General features: G+C 43.6%; 2 protein-coding genes across 3 annotated transcripts; both read left to right on the plus strand.

Moving 5' to 3' along the window:
• The first annotated feature begins 1,875 nt into the window (after positions 1 to 1,875).
• Positions 1,876 to 4,551, plus strand: LOC131267672 (succinate dehydrogenase [ubiquinone] iron-sulfur subunit, mitochondrial). The gene is made up of 4 exons (XM_058270603.1): positions 1,876 to 2,106; positions 2,811 to 2,921; positions 3,152 to 3,456; positions 3,563 to 4,551. The coding sequence occupies exons 1-4, from the start codon at positions 2,047 to 2,049 to the stop codon at positions 3,957 to 3,959; spliced, it is 873 nt and encodes a 290-aa protein (XP_058126586.1). The 5' UTR covers positions 1,876 to 2,046; the 3' UTR covers positions 3,960 to 4,551.
• A 467-nt stretch (positions 4,552 to 5,018) lies between these two features.
• Positions 5,019 to 14,478, plus strand: LOC131263334 (klaroid protein). Of its 2 annotated transcripts, XM_058265519.1 has the most exons (7): positions 5,019 to 5,157; positions 7,007 to 8,359; positions 8,437 to 8,643; positions 10,566 to 10,770; positions 10,807 to 12,317; positions 12,488 to 12,600; positions 12,968 to 14,478. In XM_058265519.1, the coding sequence occupies exons 2-7, from the start codon at positions 7,123 to 7,125 to the stop codon at positions 13,175 to 13,177; spliced, it is 3,483 nt and encodes a 1,160-aa protein (XP_058121502.1). In that variant the 5' UTR covers positions 5,019 to 5,157; positions 7,007 to 7,122; the 3' UTR covers positions 13,178 to 14,478. The 2 variants fall into 2 exon arrangements, with proteins under 2 accessions (XP_058121502.1, XP_058121501.1); XM_058265518.1 differs by having other exon boundaries at positions 10,566 to 12,317.
• Positions 14,479 to 18,559: the final 4,081 nt, after the last annotated feature.

Genomic DNA, 18,559 nt, shown 5'->3' on the forward strand with positions numbered 1-18,559 from the left:
ACTGGCTCTATTTTTTGTGTTTTCCACTCCTTTGGCTTTCATATGTAGTCTGGATGATAAAATAGTAGAGACAAACATTTTCGTACTAAAAATAACGGTTTAATAAAATTCCAACAGATCGTAACATTTTACGAAAGTCACCAGAGTCAGAAGTTTAAAACGAAACCGAACACAAAAAGTAAATGTACCTATATTAAAACCGAAAAAATACTAACGAAAGGCACAAAACTGTAAGGTTAACTCCAATTTAAAAGCAGAACGAAGAAGAAAAGTGAATAGAGACCGCACACTGAATGGCGGGTGGGGTCGTAGTTTGTGCATGAATTTATATTTTGCAATTTTGTGTTTAATTTACAACACATATAAAGTCGAATGCAACTAAACGATTACTCACAAACAACATGGTCCACGGCATAAACTAGACCAGATTTTTTCTTTGAGAGACGAATGCGGCTCCTAACGCTCCTGCGGTCCTATTCCTCGCTGTACTGTTGTTATATTTTCTTCTCGGATGTTCAAATTCCAACGAGTTTGATGAGCGTATTGCTAGAAACGCTCGTTAACGAACCATAGTGTTTGCGTAAATAGGCAGTAGGAGAAAACATAAAAAAATAATAAATGTAATTAATGTGTATGTGTTATAGCTGTACATTTCGAATCACATGATTGATAAAAATGAAGACATATTCTAAAGTCTCCCTAAAACGAACGAAAACAAATTCAAAATGTAAGAAAAAGAAGTAAACGTAGAGAGGTTATCTGCACACCAACTGTACTAAACACATCTGGTCTTATCAACCTCCACTATCAGCATCGATGTGAAAGAGGCGTAAACACTGTACACTTTTAGCAATTGGTGGAATCATTTCAACGCTCAGTCCGTAGCCGACACGAGACGTAATTGTGCGAAATCTTTCAAGAAATCACTGAATTCCTTTTCTACACAGCTCGTAGATCTGTTGTTGGAATCGTTTATTAGTCAGTGACCCATCGTAGAACCAAAGGCAAACGTATATCAAAATAATCAAATATTTAGTAGGGATGATGTTTCCATCGAAACGGCATGTCAGGGCAGTGACTTTACACACGAGTTTTGAATAAGACGAGGAAGCAAAAGGTTTGCTGGAAAGGCTTCTTCCCTGGAAGGAATTGGTAGGCGATAGAATATCCTATCATACTCAAAAGCTGTCTCTCGTTATATCTTTTCTAATCGCTGTTGAAGAAACAACATTTTCATAATCAACCTATAGGATATGCTATTGACGCTCTAACTTGACCCCTTGGTCGAAAAGAAATTGAGATCATCACGGACCGTAAGTAGAAAGAGGGATAAAAAAACAGACACCCTTTTTCCTGTATTATAGTTGTTAGCTATGAATTTAACAATTTAGCAGTTCTATCTCTAAAACAAAACTAATCTTTGAGAAACGCTGTGTAGCCAGGTGAGAATGTAGGACACTGAGGAGGTGAAGACTATTAACAAAAACACAAAAAATATGTCTCCAAAAGGCCCCAATTTATGCGTACCGGCTAAATCATGCCGGAGCTCATATGGAAGTGGTTGATATGCAAACGTTGAGCCGATTCTGAATCGATCGTAAAATAATAAAGTATTTTCACATATTTTCACTTTTCAATGAAACGCTTTATCCATTTCATGAACGTTTATTCCTAGTTCCGAATGTTTTGTTTCCGTTTCTGAACAGCTAGAAAATGTTATGGTAAGTTTCAATTAACAGTCAATTTGAATTGGATACATATCATTCGCCATAAACACGAGGATGACAGCTGTCAGCTGTCATTATCTCGAATGAGATACAAATATATTGTGCTCTCTGTCACTCATCTTGTAGCAACATCAGACCTGTCTGTCTCGTTCCATTGCGCGGCTCGTCCTTCGATGTATTTTGGATTATTTCACAAATTTAGGTAACTGCGGGAGGTTCTCGCTGCTGTTGTCAGAAACACAAAACGTCGAGTGAAAATATCGCGTAGAAGTGCAGATAGTTGTCGTGCCAGCGCTGCGAAAAAACCTTGTCCAAAATCATGGCCGCGCTTGTTTCGGATCTCAAGTTTCTTCTGGCCTGCCGCGGAACGTTCGGACAGGTATGTGCGCGGGATAGGTGAACCTGGCTGTCTGCCGGGGGCTCAGCCAGATTTAGTTCCAGATCTTTCACATCGATTAGCTTGTGGCCCAAAGGATACATTGGCCACCGGGGACAATGAAGGAATGGAATGCTGACGCACGAAAGAAACGCTGTTATAATCTCCCGCGCTTGCCCGTGTAAAAAAAAGTGTGCCATTATATAACGACTATCGTGCAAAAAGTGATAATTTTGTAGTCTGCAACATACAAGAGTCTTCTAGGCGCCCCCATCAGTCCTTTCCCTCAGCGTAATGGCATCAACTTTTCGAACCAATCTTGTTTGCCCCCTCCACCGCCAGCTGATAGGAGGTTCCACATTTTCCAAGGTGGTCGTGGGTCAATGTGATGCGGAGAATATGATTAACACAGGCGGGAATTGATCCGCCCGTGTACCCTATTTTGAGCTGCTTTTATTTTTTTTCCATTCGCCATGTGAGAAATACCATCGTTCGACCATCGTCTGGCGGCACGCGAACGCACCGCGAATCAATTCAGTAAATCGAATTGAATCAAATCGCAACCGCGCGCGCCACGGTGTCAATCGTGGGTCAACAAGGCCGCTTTGTATCAACCAGATTACCAATGCAATTCAATCAATTTGTCATTTCTGCTTGTCCGTATGATTGATATGACCTGGGTCCGTTGCTTTCCTTTTTTGTTTTAGATTAGAAACATCCACCTCGCTGCCGCCAACAATGCCGCGGCAAAGAAAGTTAAAAAGTTCCAAATCTACCGCTGGAACCCGGACCAGCCCGAGCAGAAACCGTACAATCAGGTGAGTTTTTCCGAAACAAAACAAGGTTACGCAACGTGCAGTTTAGAAAACAGACGTAGCGCGTCATAATTGTGAACCGAGTGTTTGATCATGTGTCGAGTTTGCGATGCAAAAGTTTTTTTGTTCTCTGGCTCATAGTAGCCAATGGGAATGTGAAGAAAATACTGTTGTCATCGAGTGTGAATTGAATGGTATTCATTGATACATCATTTCCCGTATTCTACTTCCAGACGTACGAAGTTGATTTGAGCGCCTGCGGGCCGATGGTGTTGGACGCCCTGATTAAGATTAAGAACGAGATGGACCCGACGCTGACATTCCGCCGTTCGTGCCGCGAGGGTATCTGCGGCTCTTGTGCCATGAACATTGGCGGTACCAACACGCTCGCCTGCATCAGCAAGATCGATGCGGACAACCTGGACAAACCGACGAAGATCTACCCTCTACCTCACATGTACGTGGTAAAGGATTTGGTGCCTGACATGAACAACTTTTACAATCAGTACCGTTCGATTCAGCCTTGGCTGCAGCGCAAGTGAGTGTTTCTGAGTCCGCGTTTCCATCATCCGATGGCTTATCAGCCACCATAAATTGCCTAGTAACTGACCTTACTCATGATTGTTTTTTGTTTGCTGCCGTAGGAACGAGAGCACCGAAAAGAAGGGCGACGCTCAGTACCTCCAGTCGGTGGACGATCGCGCCAAACTGGACGGTCTGTACGAGTGTATCCTGTGCGCGTGCTGCTCGACGTCCTGTCCCTCGTACTGGTGGAACGGCGATAAGTACCTAGGACCGGCCGTGCTGATGCAGGCCTACCGCTGGATCATTGATTCGCGCGATGAAAGCACCGCCGCCCGGCTGGACAAGCTGAAGGATCCGTTCAGTGTGTACCGATGCCATACGATCATGAACTGCACGCGAACGTGTCCGAAGGGCCTGAACCCTGGTAAGGCGATCGCTGAGATCAAGAAGCTACTGTCGGGTATTGCTAAGAAGGACGCACCAGGTTTAGAGACGGCCGCTCTGCACAATAAGTAAGGCTATGCAATGCGGCATGACGTTGATAGAGTTACATTGCTGACTTTATTTTGCAACACAAAAGGATTTGGACGTGCGTAGGCCTTGTAAGGGCTCGCGCAAACAAAAAAAAGTATTTCGATACCAAAAAGAGGGGCAAATCATCTTAACCTTGAACACATGCAAGATCAACAACATTGTAAATTAATTACTTAATTCGATCCCTCGAAAACGATAGGGTGCTGCACATTATATCAGATCCTAATTTGTCGAAGCAAAGACCAAAAATCGAAGTTAATTATGCTTGTGGCTAGTTAGACCGGTCATCCGTTGTGCTCATTATTCCGTTTCAGTTAGTGTGCAGTTGATTCGGTTTTGAGTACGCGATTAATTAATTCGAAATTGAAATGCACTCCTTCATCACAAAAAAGAATCCCTGTCCTATGCCTTACACAAAAACGGCGTCAAGTGAGACACCAGAAGAATTAACCAACATCTGCATTATTTATTTTCGCCTCCGTAGCAAATGGATTTGTAGCAATGAAGGAGTAATAAATAGACAAAATACTTAAACCGGTCGCTTTCATCGGCATATTTCGGTTAATATCTGTAATTTACGCTGTACTTATCATGTGTAAATGATGACCAACATGAAGAAAGTGTTCAAAAAAATGTGTATCGACTAAAAACCAATAGAAATGGTTATGGCAAACCGAATCTCTTATTTGGCAGCCCTGGCGAAATAATTATAGCAAACTTAAAACACTTCATTCTGGCAACCCTGCCCAACGGTCAATGTTTCATGTAGTGGTGGAAAACCGAATCTCAAGCCGGAATGGCATATACAAATCCGAATCCTCATCAAATCAACAAACTGATGGAGGGCCTTTTTCAATTACAAATACTGTAAAAATCTAAACGAGGTCTTGATTTAAATCATTGTCACCCCCAAACCTATTGAATCAATTCGCGTCCCAAAGGAATTGAATCTCATACGAATTCGTCAAGATCCAATCCGATAGAAACCGCCAAAGAGTCAACATTTTGAATCCCTATTCTCTCAACACTACTTGACAGTCCAAATCGGTGACGTCAGTTTTGTTAAACGCGTGAGAAGTAGCGCCGCTGTGTTGCTCCAAAAAATGAAATAATTATCATATAAAACGAAGTTGTTGGTGGGTAGAAATAGCACCAAAAGTTAGCCATACTCTCAGTGCAGGTAAGTGCGATAAAGATTTGATGATTTAGTCCGTTCTTCCCATGAAAAATCGCCCGTTTAGTGAAGCGTCGATCCATCCGAAGCAGGGCAGGTACGGAACGCGGGGTAGCGTCATGCGATCGACGGAACTTTTAATGTATTCCATCGAGGAATACACCACTTTGGTATCGAAGGGCTTCTAAATCAACTAGAATGGACAATACTGAACATATGAGTCGCATTCGTTAATAAAACTGTATGTGGATGCTTGGTGGAAAGTGTATCAGTAGCGAAACCCGGATCGCATCACTTCCCTCCATTTTCAATGTATTCCTATGGATGGGAAGAAAAGCAGGCGGGAGCATTGTTTATTTTTAAAACGCGGTCCCTTCGAAGATTCGGTCGGATCGCCATGATAAAATATCGATGCTTCTGAAGTGGATGTACAAGCCACACTGCTATGTTGCTTCCAAACGTGGGGAGTTGCTTGCATTTTAATGGAATACAACGTTCCCCGATGAGCTAACGATGATTGACACTTGAGTCAATTTCTTTTCCTTCGGTTTTATCTGTAAACCGTAAACTTGTTATCAACTAATTCAGCTAAAAGTAGATAAAACTTTGTAGATTGTCTCTAAGCTCGTCGTCTCTTGAAAACATGAGTGGAAGAAACAGAAAACACAAGCTAGGGTGGGGCAGCCTCCATCGTGGAGCTGGTCGGAAAAGTTAATTAAAAATTCAAAAACATAACCGCCAATATGTTACCGATCATGCGAGCTCTAGCATCGCGATCATGTGGCGGACCAACGGCACGATTACGTTGACGATCAGCGCATCACTGGGAGGAAGTCAGAAGGAAAGGGAAAACTACCGAGACGATGACGCACTTGTTTATGTGCCTATTTTTAACAATGCGCATCCGATGCGTGTTTCGTTGGTTAATCATAAAAAAGAAGACTTAAAATGGGATGCTGCACTCAGCGTCATTGAAAAGCGAAACCTAGGGCAATGGACGTTTGCCATGCGTGGATTAAGATGTATTTTTATTCTAACCAGGATCTGAGGCGGCCTTGCTCTTATGTATCAGCTGGGCAAAAGAAAAGGCGCGAGGGAAGATAGATCCTAGCAAACATTGGATCGGTATACTTTGTGGGACCTATCCGTTAGCTAAAGCTGAACTATTATTTTTAACTCCGTGCCCCATGCCGAGCAAAACATATTGGTGCAAAATGAAGCATTTGAAAACACATTTCATTCGCGTCACAATATATCTTACTTTAAATCGCCTACCGGCCAAACAAGAGCGTTAAACGTCGGTAAACATATGCGCGTGTTGACATTTCACAGACGCTATGTATGCTGTGGTTAACGGGGATATCGGGTAGGGTGAGCGTTGAGGTGCTGCTGGCCATTTATCGCGACGGTTTCTTCTTTCGTTTGTGGAGGTGGCGCAACTGCTACCGCCCCCAGAAAACCACCGAAACCAAGCGCTATCGAGTTTCAATGTCAACACTCACGTTTCCAGTTTTCCTGCCGGAACGAACGGAAGTACGGAACGTGTGAGTGCGTGTCAATGTGGGTAGGTGATCGTTGATCATTCATATGGTGTACTTTGAGTAATCCTGTGCGTATGTGACTGTTCAAGACGTGTACGGGATCATAAACCACTGGAGATATGTATGTTGTGTCTGAACAGGTACATAAGAAACGGGTGAATACCGATTGTGGTATGTAAACAACACTTCTTCATTTGAAGGTTTTCTGTACCCAAGTCTTCATGTCCGTACAACTTTGTTTACATTACTGTATGATTACATGACCTGGTTTCAACACGTTGCTTAATCATGCTTTCGTATTTTTCCACTTTCAGATGCGAAGCAGCGGTATAAAAGTTATAAAGAAAATTAAAAAAATCAAGAGAGCACAGTACCAACGACGGCTTAAACGCTTTTTCTTGGACCGGTCGAGCATCGTGACGGAAGAAAAATGTCCCAGCCGGAGAGCATCGGCGATGTCATAGAGACGCGGCGCCGTTCGCGCTCGAAAACTCCAATGATGAACCTGCGCGTCAGTTCTGATCGCGAGAATGGCGAGTCTTCCCCGGCCGGCAACAGGAAGGTCCGCAAAACGCCCACCGTTGAAGCGATCGACGAAAGCGACGAGCAGCCGTCCTCACAAAAATCATTAGCCGCTGCCGGCGGGCAACCCCGTTCAACGGCCATGCGTAAGACTCGTATCGTCACATCCGACTACTCGTCGGATGACGTTTCGCCGGATCGTGTGCAAAAGGCGTTGGCTGTCGTTCAGAAAATACAAAAGTCCGGGCAGCTATCACAGTCGGCCGTTACCACGACGACGACGCAGGTCACTAGAACTTTCGAGTCGAAAACGGTGTTGGTGCAGGGTCAGGGCGTCGATCAGCAGGAAAATGTGGTCTCCGTCAAAACCAGTAGCGCTGGCAATTCTTCCGCGGACAAGGAGTCTACGGTGGCAAAACAGGCCACAACGGAATCACCAAAGAAAGCCACCAGCTCACCATCGAAGCCGACTCCGCTAACCGGTGGAACTAAGCAGCAAGAGGAGGTGGTTTCCGTGGCAACCAGCAAGAAGACAAGTACAACCGTTGGGGCAAGCAAAGCAACCGTTGCTGGAGGTGCCGGTAGGATCTGTACCAGCACGCCGAAAAATGCCCAAACCTTTAAGGCAGCCACAGCGAAGATTGTCCTAACACCGGAGGAGCTACAGCAACATGCGGCCTACAAAGAGTACCTGGAAGCGGGCGAGTACTGGAACAAGTACCCGAAGACGGACTACACCTATTCGGAGCTGTCGCCGCATCGTCGCGAGGTTGCGCCTGGGCTAGTTGCGATGCCCAACATGTCCCGGCCTAGCCTGAACAAGCACGCCGAGCGGGTGCAGACGATGATCGAGCGTAATCCTACGCAGGAAGCGTTCATACGCCAACGGTACACATCCGCCCGAAGTAGTGGGATGTTTGTGCCCTCCGATCCGTACGATTCGACCGAGGAAGTGGACAGTTACCTGCGTCAGGGTAACCAACGGCACCAGCGTCAAACGATCGTGAACCAGCAGCAGTCGATCGTCAGCCGTTTCTTCCTGTCAATCGTTACGTTCTTCTTTACCTGCTTCGACTCCGTGCGTAGTGTCTTCCGGCGTCGCGACGAGGAGTACCAATACTACACACGCATCGAGGATGAGCGAGGTAGCAGTGCGTCAAAGGAAGGTCCAACTTTAAAACAGATAATTAATGGAATCCATTTTTATTGTACTTTTTTGTAGGCTTTTTTGCCCGCGCCTATAGTTTGGTTTCTTCATTTTTCATCAACGTGTTCAAGCGCATCTACCTGCTGATTTCTTCCGTGCTGTTTCTGGACGCCTGGCTGCTGCAGACGAGCGCAAGGAACGTGGAGCAACAGCAAGCTGGCCAACGAAAGCGTCGTTTTTTGCTGTTCTTGTTGGTTTTGCTCCCGTTTTTGCTGATCGGAGGTAAGTTATATTTACAATGCCCTAGCTATTCAAATACAAAATAGAACTAAAATATCGTTATACAACGTAGAGATGTTTTTATGAACATGGCAAAAAATTCTTATTAACCCTTAAAGGCACGTGATTTAACGAATTCGAAATAATACTTAAAAAGGGGGTATGCTGTGACTTTAAGGGTTAATAAGTGAAGGCAACCATTTGCGTACGTTTCTCCTCGGAATCCTTAGCTCAACCATAACCTTCTCTGCACTCCACAGGTACCATTCTCTACCTAGACCCTTCCGCACTGGAAACGGTTCGCGCCAGCCTTCCGTCGCGCTTACGTGACTTTGAACTTAAGCTACCGAATCTTCCCGCCATGCCGGAAATGCCAAACGTGCCCGAGCTTCCTGACGTCGCCACGGTCAAGCAGTACGTTGGCGAACGGTGGACCGATTTGTCCGACCTGAACAGCCAGTACCTTGATCAGATGAAGCTTTTTACGCAAAATTCGCTCGAAGCCATCCGCCAGCTGTGGGGCGGGGGCGATGCAGAACAAGAAACGAGTGCCTAATTACTGCGCCAACGCGGGCCGGCAATGATGGAGTATTCTTGTTTTTTCGTTTTTGTTTTTTTTTCTTCTTTCATTCACTTGTCGCCTAATTGTTTGCCATTTTATTCTGCACGTAATATGGTACATTTTTGTTAGATAAGTTTAGCGTAGCGTTACAATTGCGATCAAAACAGCAACCATGGATTGTGGGTGGATGTTGCAGAGTGTGCCATTCGTAAAATGGATACTCAATTTAGTTTCTTTTTTAAGTTCACGCATTCCTCCACCGATACATCACCTTCTGGAGCCCCCACCAAGACAATAGACATACACGAGCCGCGTTCTCTCTTTTAATATTATTCCTAAACGTGTCAGCCATATTACTAAACACCCACAATATTAATCTACATATAATAATGAAATGGTTTTAATAGTAACTACATTTTCCTTAAACTAAAAAGCTATGAAATACATGGCAATATGAAAGGATACAGAATGATAACGAGAACGGATAGAGGAACAGGATTCAGTTAATAGCTATCTTTTGTTTTAACGTCTGTTTGTCCCTTAAAGTTTGGCAATGTAAATGCACTTGAATTGTCATTAAACAATTTTGTTTTCTTCTCCACTGAAGTCAATTCCTCGTAAAAATATGTTCGTCCAAGAACTGGAAAACAAGTTTTAGATAGTTAAAATAAACATAATCTGGAAGCTTTTGGGCTCTCCAACAGCAGTAAGTTACGAGTCGTTCTTTTTTATTTATGTATACCGGCTTTTAAGAAATTGAAGAAAACGTAAATAACAAAACGAGTTCCCGATGACGGAACCTCTGCCATGCTGTTGCGTAGTGTAGTAGAGCTGCAGGTAAGCATCGTATTTCTTATGTTCGTACTTTGTGTTCCTTAACTTTCACAGTTACTCTATCGTGTTACTGTTTTCCTTTCTAGTATGAACACTGTTACTTTTTCTATCTTCATGTTGTATCTATGAATGTCCATCCTCTATCCTTCTCGATAACGCAGGTTAAACTTAAGCAATCCTATTTTAATCAAAGATGTATCCATATGTGTGCAGAGGTGGTTTTATGTTGCTGTTTTCCATTGTTTCTGTTTGGCAAAATTTCCGGCTGGCGAGAAGAATATTGACATAGTGTCATTGAATATCATTAAAAAGACAAACTTGAGATTTACGAGGGTTTAAGAGAAGGTTAGGGATTGGCTTTCAAGGTATCCATATCTGATTTCTAGTATCTTGTTTATTGTTCTACACTGGCGAACCACAGTATGCTGTGAAATATTTGATAGCATGTCACAGCTTTTATTACAGCTTACTATGGTTCACCAAAAAACACTAACAACAAACTAATTATTTTGTATGCGCTTGTTTTCAGCTTACCTACTGGCAGATGGGAAGGAAACAATCGTGCTTCCGGCTTCATCCCGCGCTACACTAGCCCTATCGTCCCTTTCCCGGATCCTTCCATCAGGCATCGATCGGAGTATGGAATGGGACGGAATAAAATCGTTCTATCGTTCCGTGGCGAATGTCACCGCAATTCCGGTATGGATGGAATCCGTGCGGTCGTTAGTACCATCGTTTGGCTGGCTAACGGTATTCTCCTGGCCCTGGAGTTGGTCTTGGTGGTGGTGGCCTCGAAGTGGCGGTACCAACGACCATGAATCGTTCCGTTCGACGCTCCAGCGAACACTCAGTGCGGAAGAGTACGATGCCCTGATGCGTCATATTGACGTGTATATCGATGGTTTGATGGAGCAAAAGTACGCGTCCCGAGTGGAAGCGGTGGAACGGGAGCAGGAAAGGATGAAGGCATCACCAACAACGGGGTCACTTGCGCCTGAACTAACCGTACACGTGGCGAACGTTATCGAGAAAAGTTTGAAACAGTACAACTACCACCTTACGGATGCCGATGTGGATCTTGTGGCGGAGAAAGTTCGTCTCGTGCTGGAAGCAACTCATCCACTATTGTTCACACGACAATCAGAGAAAATTGTTGAACAGCAGGAGAAGGATGCCGGAGGGAAGGTAGTACTGAGCAAGGAATATCTAACCGAAATTCAGCGGCTAGTGGAGCAGCAGATTACGGTGCACAACAATCATTATGTCATCACTGGGTCACAACTCGAAGAGCTTCTCACGCGGATACTTTCATCCGATCGGTTACTCGCCTTGATCGACGCACGAGCTACAGTCAACGGGGAACGCATGGTCAAGGAATTCCAGGCGACAGCGTCGGTTGTGGATCAACAACGGCGCGATGCATTGGTGGACGATTTGCGCAAAGAACTGAACGATATTAAGGCACACTTTAGTGAGCAACTGTTGAGCAGTAGCGTTCAATGGGAAGCAAGGTTAGAGGCGCTTAAGGCAAACCAAGGGCAGCTCGGTGATCAACTACGTGCCTATCGGTTAGAGCACAACGAACTCTACCAAAAGCTGCTGGCCGATATCGACGGCCGGTTGACCGCTTTGCGTCAAGAGCGCTACGAAGGAGTGAACAGTGCGGTCCGAGAGCACATCATCACCATCTTGGGGCTGAACGTGAAGCAGGACATCGGGGACGGGGATTTGCGGGCGTGGATTAGCGGGCTGTTTGTGGCACGGGACGATCTCGAGCGGCGGTTGGAGGAAATTCAGGCGAAGGTTGGCATGGATGTTCGTGAAGAGATCGAAAGAACCGCGGGTCGGTTGATGAAAGAAATCGGTGAAAAGATGCGCGAAGAGATGTTGCTCCGATTGGACGAGGTACGGAAAGAAGTGTCGGATACAAAGAGCACTGCAACGGACGCGGTGGAAAGTAAATCCACCGGAGCGGAAGAGGGTGGTACAGACTCGAGGAAATCGTCGTCAACGCTTACCGAGGACGACGTGAAGCGGATCGTGCGTGACGCTTTAACCGTGTACGATGCCGACAAGACCGGCATGGTGGATTATGCTCTCGAATCGGCCGGCGGGCAGGTGCTGTCGACTCGTTGCACCGAGAACTATCAGGCCAGCTCGGCCGAGTTTCGGATATTTGGCATTCCCATCTGGTACCCATCCAATACGCCCCGGACCGTCATTTCACCCACCATGGAACCGGGCCAGTGCTGGGCGTTCCAAGGGTTTCCCGGGTATCTGGGTGAGTTTCGGGAGCGACAAGAAATTTCCATTTTCATCTAGTTTAACTTAGATCCATTTTCGCTATAGTTTTTCTCTCCGTTCCATCCATTCCCCGTTTATTTCCCAATTGATTAAGCCTCTCTCTGTTTTCGTTTTTCGTGCCATTCACACTGTTCTTTCTATTTCTAGTCATACAATTAAATACCGAGATAATCGTGACTGGTTTCACGCTGGAGCATATTTCCAAACTGCTTGTTGCGAACGGATCTATTAGCTCTGCCCCGAAGCACTTCACGGTTTGGGTAGGTTTTATTCGTCTTTTTTATCTACGGTTGATGGTGTTGCCTTTTGTTTTGAGTATTTTATTTCTTTATAAACATCTATATAACTTTTTTTAAATGTCTTTAAATACCTTAACAATTTACAATTGCTCGTAATAATTCATCGCGATAAAATACCGTAGAAATGGTCCAACTATCGTAACGGCGTTTCGATGAGATGTTTTGATAATCCAATCCTTTGCTGTGAAAGTGTTCCCATCCTGCGTAACTAAATGCATGCCATGTAAACTGTAGCGACGTTTTCAATTAAATAATAGTTAATTGTTTTCTTACCGGCAACATAACCAATTTTTGTTTCTCTCCTGCCCTGGACGCACACAAAACATAGGGACTGCAAGAACTAAACGACCCCGATCCGATTCTGCTGGGTAGCTACGAGTACCTGGACAAACTGGGTAGCAGCGTGCAGTATTTCCCGGTGCAGAACAAGGACTGGAGCCAACCGCTTCAGATCGTGGAGCTGCGTATCGAGACCAACCATGGTAACATTCGCTACACCTGTCTGTACCGGTTTCGAGTGCACGGCGAGAAGGTGTAGGCAGAAAGGGGTGTTTTGCTTGCTATTTCTTCACCACACTAAGTCACCGGCAGCTAGAATATCGGCCAGCAGCCAGCCCCAGCCTCCGCCCCACCTTCTAACCAAGAGGTCCTGGAACAGCGGTATGCAGCCGGCCTGCCGTTTGTTAAGCTGATTGCGTTAGTTTTAAAAATATTGTATGTATTTATTCTCCGATTATGATGAGAATTTTTAACTCTGTTTGTTTAATACGTAATTTTCTGTTGCGGTAAGTCTTATTGTAAATGTGTTTTGTCCGGTACCAGCTGGAATGAGCAGTGTTTGTTTTAATATTAATTTACTTAGTTATATTGTGATATTCAAGTATCACAGTTTCGTGTAACAGCCCCATCAATCATACCATTGATTATATTTTACATAACCTTAGTTTTCTTGTTAAACAATAAGCTCTCAATGCAAAACAAAACAAAAACAACTTACCCTTTTCCTTTGTTATTGTTTTCCTTCTTTTCTGTTACAAAAGCTCATTTTTCTTACCAAAAGTAATGAAACCGTAATGTTTCTGTACAGCTTTTTTTTTACTAGTTTTCACTAACCAAAGGTATTTTTCATAACGATGTAAGAACTAACAAAATGGATCAAGTTTTTCGCAAATCTAACAAATATTAACACATTTCATCCGAGACCTACGTTAGGTAAACATAAACTACTAATATTGGTCTGGACCTTATCCATTCTTTTTTTTTTAACATATATCCTCGCAGGGGTTGTCTACACTTTATGTTGAGGATTTCTCTCGTTAGCTCTTGTATACTGCCCTACTGTGTGTTTGTCCATTTATGTAAACTGTGTTAAAGTACGTTTAGTTTCTATCGGTAGAGACAAACGAGGCCTAACGAAAGTGTGAAGCAAAACGTAAACCAGAGATGCCTTAGGATTGCTGCTTAAAAACATAATGCTTAATACAAACGATTGTAATGTCCTATAGATGATAGAAAACATAGATTTTCGGTCATATTAATCAGTTTTCCCTTCAAAATGCTAGTTTCTCACGTTTGTTTAGGTTATAACTTAGGTTCTCCCATCTAAACTCAATAATTTTGGCGAAAATAATTAAACGTAGATATTAAACATTTGGTCCATTCCTGATAGCAAAAGACTCCGTTTAGTTTTCCAAAAGTTCCACAGTCTTAAGAGAGAGGTAGGGAGCAATATTTGTACGTAGTTTTTTTTAAACAATAAAGATTAATACTTGTAGAAAAGATATTAGTACAAACATCATGTCAACAGAAATGTTTAAAGATATTGTTTGAATTGGTTTTATAAACTTGTCCGTTTGGTTAACTCAAGATTTTAATTTAAGTCGTTTGCAATAAAATTAAAGCACAATCTAAACACGACAAAAATGTACTAGAAACAAAATGTAGCCATCCGCAAGTCGTTCAGTAACCTATCCGTGGATCTGTGTTTTTATTTCATTTCTAGCTTTAAGAGAACACTGCAAACATGGGAAATGTATGGCAATTTCTTTCCGAACGGTAAATTTTTAAAGTGTAGTATTTTTTTTTCCATCGCGACCGGAAAATGAATTACAGTAAACTAGCTAAAAATAAACAAAAAAAACTTAAAAGGACAGCAATACCTCCGGTCGGTCTTTGGTGGCAACAATTAAATACATCCGTTGGCCATCGTCAAGACTTGAAACGCACCAAGACAGCGCACCAACTTCACCACCGTACGACGGGCATATGTTTCCCAAGGCTTCCGGTGAGCTGAGTTCTTTCTATTTGCAACAAACTCTTACCGTGATCACCTGTTCTTTCGGTCTTGTTTGTGCTGCTCGGTGCTGGTCTTCCCTACTTGGTGGGTGTGCGCTTATCAACATTGTTTTTCCTAGCAACTTTCTGTTCTGTTTTCTCCTTGCTTTTCAAATAAAAGAACCGGAGGCGAACGTAAACCTAACCAGCAACAGCGAACTGGGCGCGAGTTCGGAGTAGCGTACTTCCAGTGCAAAGTTCAAAGGGAACGGAGCCTGCAGAGGTTCAAGTTTTCTTCGACTTGCTGTCGCAACGGTAGCGAAAAAAAGTCGAGAAAAGTTCTGCCCACAGAGAGAAACTGATGGAATGTTTCCAGCGGCCAGTTGAAGCTGGATTTAGTGTTTGAATTTCTAGTTTAAGGATTGTTTTCCCCCCGAAGGTTTTACAATGGATAGTCATTTCTTGCTTCTAATCCACTCTAATGATGATTAAAGTTCATGCTACACACATTTTGTGGCATTTAATTTTGTTTTCGTTATTGTTTTAGCTGGTGAAAATATTTTATTTTATTGTCATCGAAGCTGGGCTGCGCGATTTGACTAGCTTGACGAGCAACCAATTAGCTGTTTCGGATGGAGCTTTATATAACCAAGACTATTCAGACGTTAGGTAAGTACGATTATTTTCTATTTTTTAAATTCATTGTGAAAGGATGCTCTCAGCTGTTGATACAAACCTTTTAAATTCTCCCCGTCAACACGATGATTCTCTAAGCCAAACCAAGAAGCGACACTCCAGAGGGACAAAGAAAAAAAAAGTACGAATTATGCAAACTAAATGACGACGGCCAAAGCAAATACGGAAAAAACAACCCGTGCTCAAAGTGAATCCCTGATATGCGTCGTTCCATGTCGTCGGGGGTCGGAGTCGGATTATCCTCGGGGGCACTTGAACGGGAGTAATTGCAGTCTGGAGCCGAAGGACCGAAGGACTGCACAGGACGAAGGGGGCAATTTGCATTGCATTTCATTTCCCCTCCCCGCGTGCGCGGGAAGAGCGCGTGAGTGGAAAAGGAGAAAAAAACGTAAGCTTTTACTTGACATTCCAACGGACCACAATCCCGGACGACGCGGTGCATATGCAATATGCGCAAGCGGAGCAAGCGAGCTGCAAGTTAATTTGTGACCCGTATGGTTCTTGACGGCTCGGGGTGAGCGGGAAGATGACGGGGGGAAATCCGAGGCATTTCATTTCATTTCCTTTTTTCGGGGGAAAGAAAGTGTCAAAGAAACGCCGGCCACCGGCGTTATGGTGCTGGCCGGGAGAATGGTGGTGAGAATGGGAAATGAGTTCCATTCCGCCAAGTGGTAACCGCGTGCCCAAACTTTGTGAAGTGGCAAAAGGGGAGCAAGAAGGCACTGAAGAAGCGTTTGAGTGTAAAATGAATCTTTCATTATTCAAATGCTTCAGACGATTAGCCTTGGAATCAGCAGGAAGAGAGCTGCTTTAGGCTGGTGTCCGGTGGTGAGCGGCTGGGGACTGATGGAGAATCTGGCGCGAGATTTTCCTTTTCCGTCCGAGAAGTTCAGGAATTTGTGGTGTAGGGGAAGGGAGGGGGGCCTTCAGGAATATTTCACTTACAGCCACCAAGCTTCGTAGTTTGATGGCGGTTTTTTCAACAAAACACTTCTGATAAACTTGACAACAGCCATTCGCAGTAAATTAATTTGTATGCGTTGAAATTCACACGTTTTACTTTGTACTGACTTGTTTTACATTGTAAATAAAATCATTTTACATTAAATAAAAGGTATGCTAAGATAAAAGGTAGTTTCACGGATGTAGTTACACATACAAGCAATTGTTGAAAAACAGAAAATGTTGTGTACTGGAAAAAAGAGCATTGAGCATATTTTCTTTTAGTACTGATTTTTTTAACACGTTTGTGCTAGTTAAATTTCTTCTTAATTTTTCTTAATTTAACTTTTCCTTAAAATCCTAATCAATCAATGATCCTGATATTTTTTAAAGACTTGTTTTTCAATGTGCAAGCTACAAACACTTCAGTTACATTCTACGCATAATGTTTAAGTACTTTTGTAACTTAAGGAACATTTTGTAGATTAGTTTCCTTCCTGTTAGTCACATCGGTTGGTCATTCTACATTTGGCGGATGATATTCTGCAAACTAATAATGTAAATTAATTTTAATATTACAATGAAATAAATAGAATGTTCTTAAGTTGGTTGGTAGATACTCAAAAATATAGCCTGTTAACATTTGCGGGTCATTTCGGCTACCTCGGCTATCGCAAGGTATTCAACCGATATCAGTGGTTGAAGTGATTAAGAAATTGATATTTTCGAAGCTGCCAGACGGACATCGTTATCCCTTTGAGGATTTTATAAATATAGCTGCCCCCATAATCGAACCCTCCAAGCCTAGGAGAAAAATGAGCGGAACAAAGATAATTTCACGCCGTGTCCCCCCCCCTTCCCATCGCAGGCTCGTTTCAAAGCCCGGCGGAACGGGAAAAAGTGTAACGAAATATGCATAAAACCGAAATGAAATATTCATTTTCGCAAACAACGTTGTGCCAGCGTGGCCTAGCGTTAAAGCCAATGATGTTGCCAATGATGGTAAAGGATAATGTTAGTGTGTTGTAACAAACAGAAATAAAGATCATCGTAACGCGGCGGTGCAGGGAAAACGGACGAATCTGATGGCAAGAAGATTGCTTATCTTCGCGTGAAGAAGAATCGGAAAACCTACCGCGCCGAAACCTGGCTCACGGAATATGTCTACGTGGGATGACGAAATGGAAAATCATATCTATCGTGTTCCACCCGAACGCATCGCGCGCCAGTGGTGGGTTTTGTGTGGTTCTACATTTCGGCAAGGACCTCGAACTTCTTGTGCGGGAAATGAAGCGAAATCAATTCAAATGCCAGCCATAACAGATGGTTCGTTTATCGTGGTGAGGTTAATGCAGTGAAGTCGAAGGATCAGGTTACTGTTTGGGACTGGACGAGCCATAAGCTAGAATTTATGTTATTTGCCGTGAGATGGACTGATTGAATCGAAAAATTTCTCTTCGATTTTCGGGCATCATTTATCAACTATCAAATACTCGTTTTAAAACGCTCCCTTTTCAACCGTGCCCTTTGTTATCCTTCCGTAGAGTGTTGGCATTTCATGAATTCAAATTAGTATCCGTCGGGTGGCATTGTTCAACACCTCCCAACTCAGTCGCGAACGAGCGTGAAGGCAAAAGGGGACGCTAGGGTAGAGGGGTATCATCAATTAATGCTAATATAATTGCCCCCGCGACCGGCGGGAGCTTGGGGGATGTTGATTGGCGGAATCCTCCCCCATTGGGGGTGGAGAAAAGCCCTGGGAAATGGCTTCCTACTCTTCGGTGGAGTTAAATTCCTTTACACAAGTATTGGCGTGCCCTTTGGAAGCTAAAGAAAACTGCTTGTAGTGAGATGAATAAAGTAATTTTCCCTCACAGTGGAAATGGCTCCTTAAATGACTTGTATTTGGTTGAATTTTCACACCTAGAGGACTAGTTCGGAAGGATTTTGTGGTCCTTTTGGATTTGCTGGTTATCAGTGGGCCACAACGGTCGTACGAGGATTGGCC

The sequence above is a fragment of the Anopheles coustani genome, chromosome 2, assembly GCF_943734705.1.
Source record: "Anopheles coustani chromosome 2, idAnoCousDA_361_x.2, whole genome shotgun sequence".
Taxonomy (NCBI): Eukaryota; Metazoa; Arthropoda; class Insecta; order Diptera; family Culicidae; genus Anopheles; species Anopheles coustani.

Bases quoted from the DNA above. Each gene is read 5' to 3' on its own strand.
- LOC131267672 (XM_058270603.1), top strand. From the start codon at position 2,047: ATGGCCGCGCTTGTTTCGGATCTCAAGTTTCTTCTGGCCTGCCGCGGA. The intron at 2,107-2,810 runs GTATGTGCGCGG...TTTTTGTTTTAG, and splicing joins GCCGCGGAACGTTCGGACAG to ATTAGAAACATCCACCTCGC. The intron at 2,922-3,151 runs GTGAGTTTTTCC...TTCTACTTCCAG, and splicing joins AGCAGAAACCGTACAATCAG to ACGTACGAAGTTGATTTGAG.
- LOC131263334 (XM_058265518.1), top strand. From the start codon at position 7,123: ATGTCCCAGCCGGAGAGCATCGGCGATGTCATAGAGACGCGGCGCCGT. The intron at 8,644-10,565 runs GTAAGTTATATT...GCTTGTTTTCAG, and splicing joins CCCGTTTTTGCTGATCGGAG to CTTACCTACTGGCAGATGGG. The intron at 12,601-12,967 runs GTAGGTTTTATT...CACAAAACATAG, and splicing joins CGAAGCACTTCACGGTTTGG to GGACTGCAAGAACTAAACGA.